The following is a 15,374-nucleotide window of genomic DNA, read 5'->3' on the forward strand; positions in this document are numbered from 1 at the left end:
TGTGACATCCCAACACTGACCTTTTACAATGTGCTGTCCCTGTAGGACATTTTTTGTTTAAATTAATCTGTTGACATAGACTTGAAGCATACAGTGTGCAATGGAGGTAGTTTAAAACCACCCTTACGTTATTGTTATTATTATGAAATGGAGGTAGTTTGGAACCACGCTCGCCTGATGACTGACCTTATCTGAGACGTAGAGGCCTACATTAGCCAGGCTAAATGCCCAAGCTCAGAGGGCTAACACAGTCTTGTGATATGCTGGAAACCTGAATATGAACCCTATACACACATACTGAAAACTTAGAGCATTGGCAGACTGCCAGTTGTGTCGAATAGCAGAAAAGACAAGACGTCACAACAGCATTTCAAGTGGCCTGAAATGGACAGAAATTCTACAGAACTGGCCATTTCATGCACTGTGTAGCATAGTCTTGTCTGACCCGAGTCATGTTTTGTCCTGATGATGGCAAGACTGATTTAATCATTCGTTCATAATGTTTTACTCCTTAATTTAATCATAACGGAGTTTTACTCGTTCATGTCAGCTGACTTGCCAGGTTGCCAGGTTACCAGGTTTCGAACGCATGGATCAGAGAATAATTGGCACTGACAGTTACGCTGATCAATCAAATTCAATCAATCAAAACATTTCTAAAGCTTTTCTTACATCAGCTGATGTCACAAAGTGCTGTACAGAAAGCCAGCCTACAACGGCAAACAGCAAGCAATGCAGGTGTAGAGGCACGGTGGCTAGGAAAAACTCTTTAGAAAGGCAGGAACCTAGGAACTAACCTAGAAAGGAACGAGGCTATGAGGGGTGGCCAGTCCTCTTCTGGCTGTGCCGGGTGGAGATTATAACAGAACATGACCAAGATGTTCAAATGTTCAAAGACGACCAGCAGGGTCAAATAATAATAATGACAGTGGTTGTAGAAGGTGCAACAGGTCAGCACCTCAGGAGTAAATGTCAGTTGGCTTTTCATAGCCGATCATTCAGAGTATCTCTACCGCTCCTGCTGTCTCTAGAGAGTTGAAAACAGCAGGTCTGGGACAGGTAGCACGTCCGGTGAACAGGTCAGGGTTTCATAGCCAAAGGCAGAACAGTTGAAACTGGAGCAGCAGCACGGCCAGGTGGGCTGGGGACAGCAAGGAGTCATCAGGCCAGGTAGTCCTGAGGCATGGTCCTAAGGCTCCTCCGAGAAAGAGAGAGAGGAGAGAGGGGAGAGGGAGGAGAGAGGGAGGAGAGAGGGAGGAGAGAGGAGAGAGGGAGGAGAGAGAGAGGAGAGAGGAGAGACGAGAGAGAGAGAGAGGGAGGAGAGAGAGAGGAGAGAGAGAGGGAGGAGAGAGAGAGGAGAGGAGAGAGAGAGAGAGTTCTCTCCTATCTCTCTCTCCTCTCTCTCTCTCTCCTCTCTCTCTCTCTCTCTCTCTCTCCTCTCTCTCTCTCCTCTCTCTCTCTCTCTCTCTCTCTCTCTCTCCTCTCTCTCTCTCTCTCTCTCTCTCTCTCTCTCTCTCTTCTCTCTCTCTCTCTCTCTCTCTCTCTCTCTCTCTCTCTCTCTCTCTCTCTCTCTCTCTCTCTCTCTCTCCCTCTCTCTCCCTCTCTCCTCTCTCTTTAACTTCTGTATGTGTAATGTTTACTGTTAATTTTTGTTGTTTTTCACTTTATATATTCACTTGTATGTTGTCTACCTCACTTGCTTTGGCAATGTTAACACATGTTTCCCATGCCAATAAAGCCCTTGAATTGAATTGAATTGAATTGAGAGAGAGAGAGAGGAGAAGAGAGAGAGAGAGAGAAGAGAGAGGAGAGGGAGGAGAGAGGGAGGAGAGAGAGGAGGGAGAGGAGAGGAGAGAGGAGAGAGAGAGAGAGAGAGAGAGAGAGAGGAGAGAGGAGAGAGGAGGAGAGAGAGGAGAGAGGGAGAGAGAGAGAGAGAGAGAGAGAGAGAGAGAGAGGAGAGAGGAGAGAGAGAGGAGGAGAGAGAGATAGGAGAGAGAGATAGGAGAGAGAGAGAGAGAGAGAGAGAATAAAGAAAGAAAGAAAGAATTGTAGAGAGCATACTTAAATTCACACAGGACACTGGATAAGACAGGAGAAATACTCCAGACAAAACAGACTGACCCTAGCCCCCCGACACATAAACTATTGCAGCATAAATACTGGAGGCTGAGACAGGAGGGGTCGGGAGACACTGTGGCTCCGACCGATGATAACCCGGACAGGGCCAAACAGGCAGGATATAACCCCTCCCACTTTGCCAAAGCACAGCGCCCACACCACTAGAGGGATATCTTCAACCCCCAACTTATCATCCTGAGACAAGGCCGAGTATAGCCCACGAAGATCTCCCCCACGGCTCAAACCCAATGGGGGGGGGGGGGTTCTAGTCAAGATTCTAAAAGCCGTGCGTAGCACTAGCTGAAGTTTATTTTGTACTTTACCCAGGTAGCCGGAAAGTAGAGCATTGCAGTAGTCTAACCTAGAAGTGACAAAAGCATGGATCGATTTTTTTGCAACATTTTTGGACAGAAAATTTCTGATTTTTGCAATGTTACGTAGATGGAAAAAAGCTGTCCTTGAAACAGTCTTGATATGTTTGTCAAAAGAGAGATCAGGGTCCAGAGAAACGCAGAGGTCCTTCACAATTTTATTTGAGACGACTGTACAACCATCAAGATTAATTGTCAGACTCAACAGAAGTTCCCTTTGTTTCTTGAATCCTAGAACAAGGATCTCTGTTTTGTCCGAGTTTAAAAGTAGAACATTTGCCACCATCCACTTCCTTATGTCTGAAACACAGGCTTCCAGCAAGGGCAATTTTGGGGCTTGTCACGACTTCGGCTGAGGTCGGCTCCTCTCCTTGTTCGGGTGGTGTTCGTCACCGGCTTTCTAGTCATCACCGATCCATGTTTCCTTTTTCCTTTTGTTTTGTCTTGATTACGCACACCTTTCTATTCCCTTATTATGTTCCTTATTTACCCTCTCGTCTACCTTTCTGTTTTGTCTGTGATTGTTTTGTGTTACCGTGGGTGTTGGAGGGTTTTCTCTATACGTTATGGTTCCTTGTTGGAGACATTCCGGTTTTGAATATTTTGAGTAAAGACTTTTGCGTTATCTCACACCTGTGTCCTGCCTCAGACAACGAACCCAGGATTTTATCGCAGAGCTTCACCATGTTTCATTGAAATGTACAGCTGTGTGTCGTTCGCATTGAAGTGAAAGTTAACATTATGTTTCCGAATGACATCACCAAGAGGTAAAATATATAATGAAAACAATAGTGGTCCTAAAACGGAGCCTTGAGGAACACCAACATTTACAGTTGATTTGTCAGAGACAAACTGATATCTCTCTGACAGATATGATCTAAACCAGGCCAGAACTTGTCCGTGTAGACCAATTTGGGTTTCCAATCTCTCCAAAAGTATGTGGTGATGGATGTTATCAAAAGCAGCACTAAGGTCTAGGAGTACTAGGACAGAGGCAGAGCCTTGGTCTGACACCATTAAAAGGTAATTTACCACCTTCACGAGTGCAGTCTCAGTGCTATGATGGGGTCTAAAACCAGACTGAAGCATTTCGTATACATTGTTTGTCTTCAGGAAGGCAGTGAGTTGCTGCGCAACAGCTTTCTCAAACATTTTTGAGAGGAAAGGGAGATTCGATATAAGCCGATAGTTTTTAAAATATTTTCTGGGTCAAGGCTTGGCTTTTTCAAGAGAGCTTTTATCACTGCCACTTTTAGTGAGTTTGGTACACATCTGGTGGATAGAGAGACGTGTATTATGTTCAACATAGGAGGGCCAAGCACAGGAAACAGCTCTTTCAGTAATCTAGTTGGAATAGGGTCCAGTATGCAGCTTGAAGGTTTAGTGGCCATTATTATTTTCATCAGTGTTTCAAGAGATATAGTATTAAAAAACTTGAGTGTCTCCCTTGATCCTAGGTCCTGGCAGAATTTTGCAGACTCAGGACATCTGAGGAATACGATTTGGAGGAATACGCAGATTTAAAGAGGAGTCCGTAATTTTTTTAATGATCATGATATTTTCCTCAAAGAAGTTCATGAATTTATCACTGCTAAAGTGAAAGTCATCCTCTCTTGGGGAATGCAGCTTTTTAGTTAGCTTTGCGACAGTATAAAAAATACATTTTGGATTGTTCTTATTTTCCTCAATTAAGTTGGGAAAACAGGATGATCGAGTAAGGGCTCTTCGATACTGCACGGCACTGTCTTTCCAAGCCTGTCAGAAGACTTCCAGTTTGGTGTAACTCCATTTCCGTTCAGAGCTCGGGTATTTTCTGTATACCAGGGAGCTCTTATGACAAATGTTTTTTGTTTTTAGGGCTGCGACTGCATCTAGGGTATTACGCAAGGTTAAAATGAGTTCCTCAGTTAGGTGGTTAACTGATTTTTGTACTCTGATGTCCTTGGGTAGGTGGAGCATCTAGGAATATTTGGGCATCTAGGAATCTTTGGGTTGTCTGAGAATTTATAGCATGGCTTTCGATGATCCTTTGTTTTGGGTCTGAGCAGATTATTTATTGCGATAGCAAACGTAATTAAATGGTGGTCCGATAGTCCAGGATTTATGAGGAAATGCATTAGGGGGCGCTATTAAAATTTTGGGATGAAAAACGTTCCCGTTTTAAACAAGATATTTTGTCACAAAAAGATGCTCGACTATGCATATAATTGACAGCTTTGGAAAGAAAACACTCTGACGTTTCCATAACTGCAAAGATATTGTCTGTGAGTGCCACAGAACTGATGTTACAGTCAAAACCCAGATAAAAATCCAACAAGGAAGTGCCGCATATTTTGAAACAGCCTCATGCCAATGACTCCTTATATGGCTGTGAATGAGCTACGAATGAGCTCACGTTTTCCACGTATTCCCCAAGGTGTCTACAGCATTGTGACGTCTTTTTATGCATTTCCATTGAAGAATAGCCGCAAGGGAACATATTTAGCAAGTGAACATATTTAGCAAGGGAACATATTTAGCAAGTGGTCACATGGTGTCTCCCGCAGAAAATACTGAGGTAGCCATTTTTCCAATCGCTTCTTATGAGAAACCAATTGCCTCGACGGATATATTATCGAATATATATGTTAAAAACACCTTGAGGATGGATCCTAAACAACGTTTGCCGTGTTTCTGTCGATATTATGGAGTTAATTGGAGCTATTTCGCCTACAAAAATAATCTTTTTGGAAAAAAGGAACATTTGCTATCTAATTGGGAGTCTCCTGTGTGAAAGCATCCGAAGTTCTTCAAAGGTAAATTATTTAATTTGGTTGCTTTTCTTATTTTCGTGACAATGTTGCCTGCTGCCAGCAGAGCCTAGCATAGCATTATGCCATGATAAACTTACACAAATGCTTGTCTAGCGTTGGCTGTAACGCATATTTTTTAAATCTGAGATGACAGTGTTGTTAACAAAAGGCTAAGCTTGTGTTTGAATATATTTATTACATTTCATTTGCGATTTTCATGAATAGGAAAAGTTTCTAGGGTTATTTATGTCCGCTGTGTTATTCTAATTCGCATCAGGGATTGCTCGTCGCAAGAGGTTTTTAAGATCCACAACAATTATTCCATGGGACAAAACTAGGTTCATCATCTATCGCACATGATGAGCTCTGATATGGACAAGAATGCTGATACCCCAGAAAATCAATAAGCACACAATGTATTATGGTCATTATTATACAAAATACTTTTGTGACATAATGACTCTATACCAAGAATATTAAAGAACTCTACAAATGATTTCATTATTTCATGTTTCATATATATTTTGTTTTTAAATGATAGAAAGTTCTGCATTTGTATTTGTAACCTTATATCTGAACTCTGTTTAAGTCATGTATTTGCAACAAGTCTGCCATAAATCAGCAGCTGCATTTATCAACATCACACAGTGTCATAGCGGTAATAATACACTGAGCTGAAATTAAAGATCTCAGAAATGTTCAATACTCACAAAAATATTATTTCTTATGTGCACAAATGTGTTTACATCCCTGTTAGTGAGAATTGATCCTTTGCCAAGATAATCCAGCCACCTGACAGGTGTAGCATATCAAGGAGCTGATTAAACAGCATGATCATTACACAGGTGCACCTTGTGCTGTGGACAATAAAAGGACACTTCAAAATGTGCAGCTTTGTCCCAACACAATGACACATATGTATTTCGTTTTGAGGGAGCATGGAATTGGCAGGCTGACTGCAGGAATGTCGCCAGGGCTGTTGCCATAAAACTGAATGTTCATGTCTTGTTCATGACCATAAGTTTGATATTCAAGTTTTTTTTACATGATGTATGAGTTAATCCCTGATGTAGAACTAGCCTTTTCTTACTTCCACAACGCATTCCAGGATGTATGAATTAATCCCTGATGTAGAACTAGCCTTTTCTTACTTCCACAACGCATTCCAGGATGTATGAATTAATCCCTGATGTTGAACTAGCCTTTTCTTACTTCCACAACGCATTCCAGGATGTATGAGTTAATCCCTGATGTTGAACTAGCCTTTTCTTACTTCCACAACGCATTCCAGGATGTATGAGTTAATCCCTGATGTAGAACTAGCCTTTTCTTACTTCCACAACGCATTCCAGGATGTATGAGTTAATCCCTGATGTTGAACTAGCCTTTTCTTACTTCCACAACGCATTCCAGGATGTATGAGTTAATCCCTGATGTTGAACTAGCCTTTTCTTACTTCCACAACGCATTCCAGGATGTATGAGTTAATCCCTGATGTAGAACTAGCCTTTTCTTACTTCCACAACGCATTCCAGGATGTATGAGTTAATCCCTGATGTTGAACTAGCCTTTTCTTACTTCCACAACGCATTCCAGGATGTATGAGTTAATCCCTGATGTTGAACTAGCCTTTTCTTACTTCCACAACGCATTCCAGGATGTATGAGTTAATCCCTGATGTAGAACTAGCCTTTTCTTACTTCCACAACGCATTCCAGGATGTATGAGTTAATCCCTGATGTTGAACTAGCCTTTTCTTACTTCCACAACGCATTCCAGGATGTATGAGTTAATCCCTGATGTTGAACTAGCCTTTTCTTACTTCCACAACGCATTCCAGGATGTATGAGTTAATCCCTGATGTTGAACTAGCCTTTTCTTACTTCCACAACGCATTCCAGGATGTATGAGTTAATCCCTGATGTTGAACTAGCCTTTTCTTACTTCCACAACGCATTCCAGGATGTATGAGTTAATCCCTGATGTTGAACTAGCCTTTTCTTACTTCCACAACGCATTCCAGGATGTATGAGTTAATCCCTGATGTAGAACTAGCCTTTTCTTACTTCCACAACGCATTCCAGGATGTATGAGTTAATCCCTGATGTTGAACTAGCCTTTTCTTACTTCCACAACGCATTCCAGGATGTATGAGTTAATCCCTGATGTTGAACTAGCCTTTTCTTACTTCCACAACGCATTCCAGGATGTATGAGTTAATCCCTGATGTAGAACTAGCCTTTTCTTACTTCCACAACGCATTCCAGGATGTATGAGTTAATCCCTGATGTTGAACTAGCCTTTTCTTACTTCCACAACGCATTCCAGGATGTATGAGTTAATCCCTGATGTTGAACTAGCCTTTTCTTACTTCCACAACGCATTCCAGGATGTATGAATTAATCCCTGATGTTGAACTAGCCTTTTCTTACTTCCACAACGCATTCCAGGATGTATGAATGAATCCCTGATGTAGAACTAGCCTTTTCTTACTTCCACAACGCATTCCAGGATGTATGAGTTCATCCCTGATGTAGAACTAGCCTTTTCTTACTTCCACAACGCATTCCAGGATGTATGAGTTAATCCCTGATGTTGAACTAGCCTTTTCTTACTTCCACAACGCATTCCAGGATGTATGAGTTAATCCCTGATGTTGAACTAGCCTTTTCTTACTTCCACAACGCATTCCAGGATGTATGAGTTAATCCCTGATGTTGAACTAGCCTTTTCTTACTTCCACAACGCATTCCAGGATGTATGAATGAATCCCTGATGTAGAACTAGCCTTTTCTTACTTCCACAACGCATTCCAGGATGTATGAGTTAATCCCTGATGTAGAACTAGCCTTTTCTTACTTCCACAACGCATTCCAGGATGTATGAGTTAATCCCTGATGTTGAACTAGCCTTTTCTTACTTCCACAACGCATTCCAGGATGTATGAATTAATCCCTGATGTAGAACTAGCCTTTTCTTACTTCCACAACGCATTCCAGGATGTATGAGTTAATCCCTGATGTAGAACTAGCCTTTTCTTACTTCCACAACGCATTCCAGGATGTATGAGTTAATCCCTGATGTAGAACTAGCCTTTTCTTACTTCCACAACGCATTCCAGGATGTATGAATTAATCCCTGATGTAGAACTAGCCTTTTCTTACTTCCACAACGCATTCCAGGATGTATGCAATAGGCCCCTTTTAAAATTAATCCCTGATGTTGAACTAGCCTTTTCTTACTTCCACAACGCATTCCAGGATGTATGCAATAGGCCCCTTTTAAAATTAATCCCTGATGTTGAACTAGCCTTTTCTTACTTCCACAACGCATTCCAGGATGTATGCAATAGGCCCCTTTTAAAATTAATCCCTGATGTAGAACTAGCCTTTTCTTACTTCCACAACGCATTCCAGGATGTATGCAATAGGCCCCTTTAAAAATTAATCCCTGATGTTGAACTAGCCTTTTCTTACTTCCACAACGCATTCCAGGATGTATGCAATAGGCCCCTTTTAAAATTAATCCCTGATGTTGAACTAGCCTTTTCTTACTTCCACAACGCATTCCAGGATGTATGCAATAGGCCCCTTTTAAAATTAATCCCTGATGTTGAACTAGCCTTTTCTTACTTCCACAACGCATTCCAGGATGTATGCAATAGGCCCCTTTTAAAATTAATCCCTGATGTTGAACTAGCCTTTTCTTACTTCCACAACGCATTCCAGGATGTATGCAATAGGCCCCTTTTAAAATTAATCCCTGATGTTGAACTAGCCTTTTCTTACTTCCACAACGCATTCCAGGATGTATGCAATAGGCCCCTTTTAAAATTAATCCCTGATGTAGAACTAGCCTTTTCTTACTTCCACAACGCATTCCAGGATGTATGCAATAGGCCCCTTTAAAAATTAATCCCTGATGTTGAACTAGCCTTTTCTTACTTCCACAACGCATTCCAGGATGTATGCAATAGGCCCCTTTTAAAATTAATCCCTGATGTTGAACTAGCCTTTTCTTACTTCCACAACGCATTCCAGGATGTATGCAATAGGCCCCTTTTAAAATTAATCCCTGATGTTGAACTAGCCTTTTCTTACTTCCACAACGCATTCCAGGATGTATGCAATAGGCCCCTTTAAAAAAAATCAGGATTAAGGGCAGAGAGAACCCTTGGTTTACTAAGGAACTTAGTAAAAATCATAAGGGAAGGAAATGCTATGCGGGCTAAAGCAAAAGGGACTGGTTTGGCAGATGATTGGATGGCTTTTAAACGTCTTCAAAATATGGGTGTGGCTATGATCTGTAGATTGAAAGCAGACCACTACCTGAAAACTACTTCACAAAATTTAAATAATCTATCCACATTTTGGCAAGTAATGAAAGGTTTGGAGTGCAGAAAAGATACACAGCTTCCGAAACAATTGTTGTTCGACACACAGATTGTAACTGAGAGAACCTCCATTCTGAAAGCCTTGAACCAGCATTTTTTAGATGCAGGTAGTTTATTTGAAAATATCAAAGGTATAATTGAGCCCCCTATGAATTTACCTGACACCCCTATGCACTCCTTCACCAGGTTCTCCTTTTCCTCCTTCTCCGTTTCAAAAGTGTGTAAATGTACTTGACACCCCTGTGCTCTCCTTCACCAGGTTCTCCTTTTCCTCCTTCTCCGTTTCAGAAGTGTGTAAATGTACCTGACACCCATGTCCTTCACCAGGTTCTCCTTTTCATCCTTCTCTGTTTCAGAAGTGTGTAAAGCCCTGAAAGAAAAAAGAAATCCCCTGGCCCTGATGAACTAGACCCCGCCTCCTACACCTAGCCGCAGACATCATTGCTCCCCCTTAACATGTATTTTTAACCTTATGCTTGATGTTAAGGAAATCCCAAAGTTATGGAAATCTGCTTTTGTACGGCCTCTCCTGAAAGTTGGAGATCCCTCGCTACTTGACAACTATCGACCCATATCAAAATTGTCTGTACTGTCACAGGTACTGGAGTCCTTAGTTAGTAGGCAGCTAAAGACCTACTTCCAAGATAACAACATCTTAAATTGAATGCAATCAGGTTTTAGGTCTGGCCACAGCACTGTTTCAGCAACATTGAAGGTTTTAAATGGCATCCACTGTGCTCTTGATAAGAAGTTACATTGTGTGTCTGTTTTTATTGATTTGTCGAAGCCTTTTGACATTGTGGACCATGCTGTGTTAGTTCAAAGTTTAAAATGTTGTGGAATTACTGGTCATGCTCTAGATTGGTTTAGAAATTACCCATGAAATCATTCACAATGTGTAATGGTGGATGGTTGTAAATCCATAGAGGTGTGCTCAGGTATTCAGCAAAGGTTCTATTTTAGGCCCACTGTTGTTCATTTTGTATGTCAACAACATTGGGGATTTTATTGAAACAGCGGATGTTCATTTATATGCAGATGATACTGTTCTTTATTCAAGTGGTAGTAGTTTATCTTTTGAAAATGCCCATAGAGCATTTAACATCATTCAACAGAATCTGTATGATTACAAAATGCATCGTATTTTCAAATGCCAGTCATGTTACAAATCATGTCATTGCTACATTGGCTGGACATACTATAGAGCAAGTTAAAGTGTCCAAATATTTGGGTGTGTGGGTTGATGATAAGCTGAGCTTCACTGTACATGTAGAGAACTTGATAAGGAAGCTCAAGCTGAAAATAGGTTTTTATTACCGGCATAAGGCTTGTTTTTCTTTTGAGGCCAGGAAGGAGCTGGTACGATGTACATTACTGTCGTTTTAGATTTGAGTGATTATATATATATGCAGGCCTCAGACACTACCCTGAGAGCACTTGATTCAGTATATCATGCAGCCCTCAGGTTCATTACAAATCAGAAACGTCTAACACATCATTGTGATCTCTACAGCGCTGTTGGCTGGTCGTCATTGACCTTGCGTAGGCTTAAACACTGGTATACACTGATTTATAAGGCCATATTGGGTAAAATGCAATTTTATCTCTGTTCTTTTTTAGTCAGGTCAGTAAATAAATATCAATTACGGTCCCATTCTGATTTGCTTCTAGCAGTACCAAAAATTAGAACAGGTCATGGTAGAAATAGTTTGTTCCTTAGCACCGTGGTCCTGGAATTCTCTCCTGAACATTTTAAAATGTGATGATCTAGTTTTGTTGGTGGAGTGACACGTGATCGATGTATATATCATAGAATAGTGTAATTAATTTTTAGGCCAGCTGTTTTTAGTCAAGATGTTTGTGTTTTTAATGTAATATGTAATTGTTGTACTGTTTGTGAGTGTAGTTTTGTTTAATGTTGTGTTAGTGTATGTAAATTGTGTTGTCTGAAATGTTGTTCCCTCTGCTGCTATTGGACCAGGTATCTCTTGGAAAAGAGATATTATCTCAATGATAAAAAACCTGCATAAATAAAGGTAAAATAACCGTAAAAAAATAAATAAGCTCCAATGTTGTTTTAGAGAATTTGGATGTACGTCAAACCGGTTACATCCGGCTTCTTCACCTGTGGAATGGGGTGCTGAGGAGTATTTCTGTCTGTAATAAAGCCCTTTTGTGGGGAAAGCTCCGCAGTGGGTGGGCCTGGCTGCCAAGTTGGTGGGCCAATGCATCCCTGCCCAGTCATTTGAAATCCATAGATTAGGGCCTAATGCATTTATTTCAAATGACTGATTTCCTTATATGAACTGCATCTCAAGTAAAATATTTGAAATTGGTTTGCGTTCATATTTTTGTTCAGTGTACAATTGAAAATCCTACACGTGCATTGGATTTGGTGTGCCCCAATTCACAATCTACAGTATAGAAATGCAGTTTATGTAAAGATAATGTCGAGCAGGGGTTTCATACACTACATCACCTCTTTGGGCTCCATTGGCAAAGTACAACAAATTCCTCAGTTCAAAACTACATTCTAGTAAAATAAATATTGAAGAATTATCATTCAATTACCGTAGGGATTGTTTGTAATGTTTGTTTATGTGTCAATTAATCCCATAAGCGATGTGTTGCCAATTGCCAACATTTAATTCATCTCATTCATTCATTTCATTCATTATATATCTTGATAAATACAGTAGTACTGAAGGCTTGTATTATTGTGTACACAGCTACAGTTAACGTTGAAAACCTTCTGTGAACTAAAAAATTGAATGAACAAACCCCCCACCCAACCCACCCAAAAGAAAAAACACACAAACACACACTTTCCTACTCCCCACCCACGATGTTCTGAACAGATCCGTCCCTGCCTAGGGCGCTGGGGTCTGTTGCCGCTTGCTTGCACACTGTGAAGTCTCTCGGGCAACCAAGCCCAGTCGACCTTTAACATCCTTCCTGTAAGATCACTCGGTCAACCAGGGCCATTTAGCTTTGAACATCCTTCCTGTGAGGTCTCCTGGGTAACCAGTGCCACTCGGCCATCAACATCCTTCCCGGGCTGTCAATGGAACAGCCAAACAGCTTATTTGACCTTTGTGACCTCTGCTGCCAAACACTATTTTAACAAATGAAGTGTTTATTAGCAAAATGCTATCAACATTTTTTGTTGTTGTTGCAAACTACTGTATATCCATTGTTCAGGTGGAATGGAATGCTTGTATACTGTATATTTGACGGTGGTATGTGGTTGTCTCACCTAGCGATGTTAAGATGAATTCACTTACTGTAAGGCTCCCTGGAAAAGAGCATCTGTTGAATGACAAACAAAATGTCAAGTGTATATCTTTTACATACAGATCTCATATGACTTAAATATATATATATATATACACACAGGATTTATTGATGTGACAAATGTATTATTTGTCCAGTTCTTTGTGTGTAGTTATTTGTAGTTATTTGTTCCATTTGACTGTGTAAAACCTAGCAGTACTATTTCTCTAAGAGTGAGGCAGAATAACGATTATTTTGTCACTCTGAAATGAAACCATCAGGTGATAGATTTTAAACAAATACATGTCTGTCATTGAACAACCCCATGCCCTGATTAGATAGTGAAAATAAACACCAATCTTTTTCATAAGTTATTTATTAAAAAATAAAAGCTAATTTACCAATATTTCTGAAAATGGATAATGGATATACAGTGAGGGAAAAAAGTATTAGATCCCCTGCTGATTTTGTACTGTTTGCCCACTGGTTTATTTGAACAGTGAGAGACAGAATAACAACAACAACAAAATCCAGAAAAACACATGTTAAAAATGTTGTAAATTGATTTGCATTTTAATGAGGGAAATAAGTATTTGACCCCCTCTGCAAAACAGGACTTAGTACTTGGTGGCAAAACCCTTGTTGGCAATCACAGAGGTCAGACGTCTCTTGTAGTTGGCCACCACATCTCAGGAGGGATTTAGTCCCACTCCTCTTTGCAGATCTTCTCCAAGTCATTAAGGTTTCGAGGCTGATGTTTGGCAACTCGAACCTTCAGCTCCCTCCACAGATTTTCTATGGGATTAAGGTCTGGAGACTGGCTAGGCCACTCCAGGACCTTAATGTGCTTCTTCTTGAGCCACTCCTTTGTTGCCTTGACCGTGTGTTTTGGGTCATTGTCATGCTGGAATACCCACCCACGACCCATTTTCAATGCCCTGGCTGGGGGAAGGAGGTTCTCACCCAAGATTTGATGGTACATGGCCCCATCCATCGCCCCTTTGATGCGGTGAAGTTGTCCCGTCTCCTTAGCAGAAAAACACCCCCAAAGCATAATGCTTCCACCTCCATGTTTTGCGGTGGGGATGGTATTCTTGGGGTCATAGGCAGCATTCCTCCTCCTCCAAACACGGCGAGTTGAGTTGATGCCAAAGAGCTCCATTTTGGTCTCATCTGACCACAACACTTTCACCCAGTTGTCCTCTGAATCATTCAGATGTTCATTGGCAAACTTCAGACGGGCATGTATATGTGCTTTCTTGAGCAGGGGGACCTTGCGGGCGCTGCAGGATTTCAGACCTTCATGGCGTAGTGTGTTACCAATTGTTTTCTTGGTGACTATGGTCCCAGCTGCCTTGAAATCATTGACAAGATCCTCCCGTGTAGTTCTGGGCTGATTCCTAACCGTTCTCATGATCATTGCAACTCCACGAGGTGAGATCTTGCATGGAGCCCCAGGCCGAGGGAGATTGACAGTTCTTTTGTGTTTCTTCCATTTGCGAATAATCGCACCAACTGTTGTCACCTCACGCAGCTGTTTGGCGATGGTCTTGTAGCCCATTCCAGCCTTGTGTAGGTCTACAATCTTGTTCCTGACATCCTTGGAGAGTTCTTTGGTCTTGGCCATGGTGGAGAGTTTGGAATCTGATTGATTGATTGCTTCTGTGGACAGGTGTATTTTATACAGGTAACAAACTGAGATTAGGAGCACTCCCTCTTAAGAGTGTGCTCCTAATCTCAGCTCGTTACCTGTATAAAAGACAACTGGGAGCCAGAAATCATTCTGATTGAGAGGGGGTCAAATACTTATTTCCCTCATTAAAATGCAAATCAATTTATAACATTTTGACATGCGTTTTTATGGATTTCTGTTGTTGTTATTCTGTCTCTCACTGTTCAAATAAACCTACCATTAAAATTATAGACTGATCATTTCTTTGTCAGTGGGCAAACGTACAAAATCAGCAGGGGATCAAATACTTTTTTCCCTCACTTTGTATAGCATTTTGGAAAGAAACTCTTCAAATGCTTTTTACACTCCCTATTAATATGCACCTGAGCCTTCTTTTGTTATTTTAGGTGGTTTACCTACCACATACTGTACTCATGTCTCACCTTCCTGTGTCACTCTGGGAAGAATCTCTCTCTCTCTCTCTCTTTCTCTCTCTCTCACCCCCTGTGGTTTCATGCCACCCGCGAAGTGAAAGAGGGCTTCATGATGTCATGATGATGAGGGGTCGAGGAGTTCACATCATCCTAGGTCTACTGTTCCCTGGTGAGTGAAGAGAGAGGTCTGGCATAGTCCAGGGAGACTTTCCAATGGGTGGTCCCTAGAGACATTCTAAGAGGTGGTCCCTGGAGACTTTCTAATGGGTGGTCCCTGGAGAATTTCTAATGGGTGGGTCCTAGAGACATTCTAATGGGTGG

The 15,374-nt window shown here is 41.2% G+C and overlaps 1 protein-coding gene across 1 annotated transcript in view; it reads right to left on the reverse strand.

Moving 5' to 3' along the window:
• Nucleotides 1–14,508, reverse strand: part of LOC116373910 (extensin-like) — a 34,537-nt gene extending 20,029 nt beyond the window's left edge. The window contains exon 1 of the mRNA XM_031822213.1: nt 14,473–14,508. Coding sequence (XP_031678073.1) covers nt 14,473–14,508 — 36 coding nt within the window. The remainder of the gene's footprint in view (nt 1–14,472) is intronic.
• Nucleotides 14,509–15,374: the final 866 nt, after the last annotated feature.

Source organism: Oncorhynchus kisutch, linkage group LG4 (assembly GCF_002021735.2).
Source record: "Oncorhynchus kisutch isolate 150728-3 linkage group LG4, Okis_V2, whole genome shotgun sequence".
In the NCBI taxonomy this organism is placed as follows: domain Eukaryota; kingdom Metazoa; phylum Chordata; class Actinopteri; order Salmoniformes; family Salmonidae; genus Oncorhynchus; species Oncorhynchus kisutch.